We start from the raw sequence: 3,688 nt of genomic DNA on the forward strand, positions 1-3,688 counted from the left end.
ACACACGCCTCCTGTATCGTGTTAGGACTGTCCACCACTGCAACGACACATTACATAATGTTACACCATGTTACATCACGTCGTGTTACACCATGTTACATCACGTTACACACGCCTCCTGTATCGTGTTAGGACTGTCCACCACTGCAACGACACATTACATAATGTTATACCATGTTACATCACGTCGTGTTACACCATGTTACATCACGTTACACACGCCTCCTGTATCGTGTTAGGACTGTCCACCACTGCAACCACACATTACATAATGTTATACCATGTTACATCACGTCACACACGCCTCCTGTATCGTGTTAGGACTGTCCACCACTGCAACCACACATTACATAATGTTATACCATGTTACATCACATCCCATTCGCCTCTTGTATCGTGTTAGGACTTTCCAGCACTGCAACGACACATTACAGCATGTTATATCATGTTATATTATGTCGTGTTATATCACATCATGTTGCGTCATGGTTGGTTTGATCACATTAGATTACGTTGATTCATGCTTGCTTTGCACTATTATTACTCGTATTATGATGTATAAAAAAGATGAATAAAGAGTTGGCGTTGACTAAAGTGGCTCATGGTACATAAAGAGTTATTGTTGCATAAAGTGTGGCATACAAACTTCTCTCGAATAAAGCGTTGCCTTTGCATTGTTAGATAGTGTTGTTTTTCATTACGTTGCTGCTGCGTGATTAGAGATTGCTTAATTGGGAGTTGTTGTCGAGTCAGCAGCAGCTAGGATGAATTATCATTAGTTGTTACCTCCGCGTTGCAAACGGAGGTCATGCAATCGCTCGCGTGTGTGTGTTCGTGTGTGTGTGTAGCCAGCAGCGATCCAGCTGTTATACACACGCTCAACCGATCGATCGATTCAGCACCAGCTCGCCTTAGGGCGTCCTGTCAGCTGTTATACACATCAGGAGTCTATCAATAGGAGTAAGACAGACTGAAACCGGCAAAATTCAACATTTAGTTGCCTTAGTCTACCTATGATTTATTGTTATTATAGGCCATGTCGAATGACAGTAATTACATGTTATGAACGATATTGTTAAGAAAAAATAAAATGGATAAAAATACTAAACATGTGAAATTTTTATTTCTAATGTAAATAGTATGAATAACACCAAGTCGTGTTTAACTTTCCGAAATCCCTGGCAAACCTCGCTAGTTGTTTGCTATGTTTGCATTGCTAAGCGATAGAGGGCTTTCAAAAGCATTGCCCTTATGTTTCGGTTCACAGTTGTTGAAAATGCGGTATAACTTTCAAAAACCACATTGCACGTTTGGACCGATATATATATATATATATATATACACACACATATACAACAAGTTTCCTTGCCTGTCGACCTGAGCTTATCCTTTACTGACCAGCATAAACAGCCTGCAATAACGCTTAGCAATAACCCTGCAATGCTAACCTACACACATCACACCTCCAACTACTAATTAAATTAATATAAAATTCAATTACACTATTTTCGTAAACTAATCTGAATTAATTGTTTGTAACTTTTCTAACTAATGATTAATCATTACCAGCGTATCAGCCAAACCTGCACTGCTAACCTACACACATCACACTTCTAATTACTAATTAGTCACTAATTACTTATTCAATCTCAATTTTAATTACACTATTTTTGTAAACTAATTACACTATTCTATCTAATACAATTAATCATTACCAACGTGTCGATTACTCGTTACTCGTCACAATTACTATATAAATCGCATCGTTAATTAAACACGACTACGCTGATCACTCATTAGCGACTCTCGCTCGTTAATCACTCACTTGCTCATCAGAGCCTTCAGCTTCTCCGAGCCTCGTAACGAGTTACGCAGGAACTCAGCCTCCCTCTCATGCCGGTCCTCCTCCTCCTTCCTCTTCCGCAGATCCTCCTGGTACATCCGGATCCTCTCCAGCTGATCCACACTCGCCGCCTCGTCCGGCGCCCCCTGTCGGTGGGTCGGCGACGCCGCGGCGGCCACCGAGGGGCGCTGCGGCGTGGGGTAGCGCGGCGGCACCTTCGATTGTCCGACGAATCCGTCCGGTACGTCCACGGCCACCTCGCGGTGCGGCTGCGGCCCCTTAATGTCCCAGTAGGTGTCGTTGGCGGTCGCGCCCGCGTGACCGTTGTGGCGCGCCGCCGGCACGTTCGCTTGTTTCCCGAAGCTCTTCATCGGAGAGGTCGTCGCGGGGTCGCGGTAACGGATGAGGGGCGGGGGCGAGCCGTCGCCGCCGCCGCGCTGCACACCGGCGCCCTCTATCTGAACCTCCACCTGAACGCTGCCGCTGCTGTCGTCGTCGTCGTCGACCTCCTCCTCCCCACATCCCCTTTACCTCCTGTGTGAGTGACTCAGCCTCCGTGGCGGCGGGCGTGCGTTGCTTGTACTTCGACAGGATCGCGACCACCTGGTTGTGAAGGCCGATGGCCTTCTGGAACTCAACGTTGCGGAACAACCGGGCGAGGACGGAGAGTTCTTCGTGATGTTCAGAGTGTTCGAGTCGGTGCTGGATGTAGGAGAGCGAGCCCATCAACTCTATCATAGCTGCGCGGAGAGATAACGAGAGACGGAGGATGAGGATACTGCTGCCGTAACCACGGCAACGGCAACGGCAACGCGTACGTGTGTGTGCGTGCGTGTGCGTGTACGTGTGCGTGAGCGTGTGTGCGTGCGTGTGTGTGTGTGTGCGCGCGCGCGTGTACGTGTGTGTGTGTGTGCGTGCGCGCGCATGTGTGTGTCTATATGACGCATCACTTCTAGAATCATATAAAAACAGAGCTGTTTTATTGATATAAGAATTGAACTTTGTCGATTACGATAACGATTGTGAAACGACCAAAAAAAAATTTCCGATATGGATCAGGTGACTATTATCACGCACCCGCGTACATGTTTACTACCAATAGTTAACAGCTGCTGGTAATAGATGGCGCCACGTGACCATAATCTTCGCATGGTTACATGCACGTATGTTAGGCTGTAGGTTTCTGACGTCACGGTATTTCAAAACTGGCGGCAGCATGGGGAGTGGCGTAGCGAGGATTTCTGAACAGGTGGGGCGCAAAAACAGCTAACTGCGCTAAATAGTGGATGACTTAATATTTTGTTGGTTCCTCCACTTCCCTCTCCACACCCTACGCTCCCCCACCTCTCAGCTCTGCAATCTTTGTTTTGGGTGCCATGCAAAAAGCGACATTTTTGTTCGTTGTTCTCTGCTCCCAAGATATGTAACTGTAGGGTTACAATAATAACATGTTTTTTTTATTATAATCATATATATATATACTTACGTATGGGTCGCCGCGGGGGTGGGTGGGGCTGGGGGGAGGGGATTACTTACGTATCGGTCGTCGCGGGGGAGTGGTCCCCACAATGTCCATCGGGTCGAATCCATCAGAACCGTCCTCCTCCTCATAACCAATGTTCTCAATCCCAGACACCGGAGTACTGCGCGAGAGAAACACAGCATGTCACCACCGACACAGGGAACGAGGTTTGTCTCTCACTCTCAAACTCACTGCCCCTCGCTCGCGCTCTCTATCTTTCTATCTTTCTCGCCCGAACACCCCCGCCGTGCCATCTCTATCTCGCGCTCTCTCTCTCTCTCTCGCTCTCGCTCTCTCTCTCTCTCTCTCTCTCTCTCTCTCTC

At 47.4% G+C, this 3,688-nt stretch overlaps 1 protein-coding gene across 2 annotated transcripts in view; it reads right to left on the reverse strand.

Moving 5' to 3' along the window:
* LOC106818807 (MAGUK p55 subfamily member 5-like) overlaps positions 1 to 2,301 on the reverse strand; it is a 19,095-nt gene extending 16,794 nt beyond the window's left edge. For both annotated transcript variants that reach the window (XM_014823480.1, XM_014823479.1), the window contains exon 1: positions 1,826 to 2,301. In XM_014823480.1, the coding sequence (XP_014678966.1) occupies positions 1,826 to 2,214 (389 nt within the window). In that variant the 5' untranslated portion in view covers positions 2,215 to 2,301. The remainder of the gene's footprint in view (positions 1 to 1,825) is intronic.
* Between the last annotated feature and the right edge of the window lie 1,387 nt (positions 2,302 to 3,688).

Source organism: Priapulus caudatus, unplaced genomic scaffold (genome assembly GCF_000485595.1).
Source record: "Priapulus caudatus unplaced genomic scaffold, Priapulus_caudatus-5.0.1 Scaffold2544, whole genome shotgun sequence".
Taxonomy (NCBI): domain Eukaryota; kingdom Metazoa; phylum Priapulida; class Priapulimorpha; order Priapulimorphida; family Priapulidae; genus Priapulus; species Priapulus caudatus.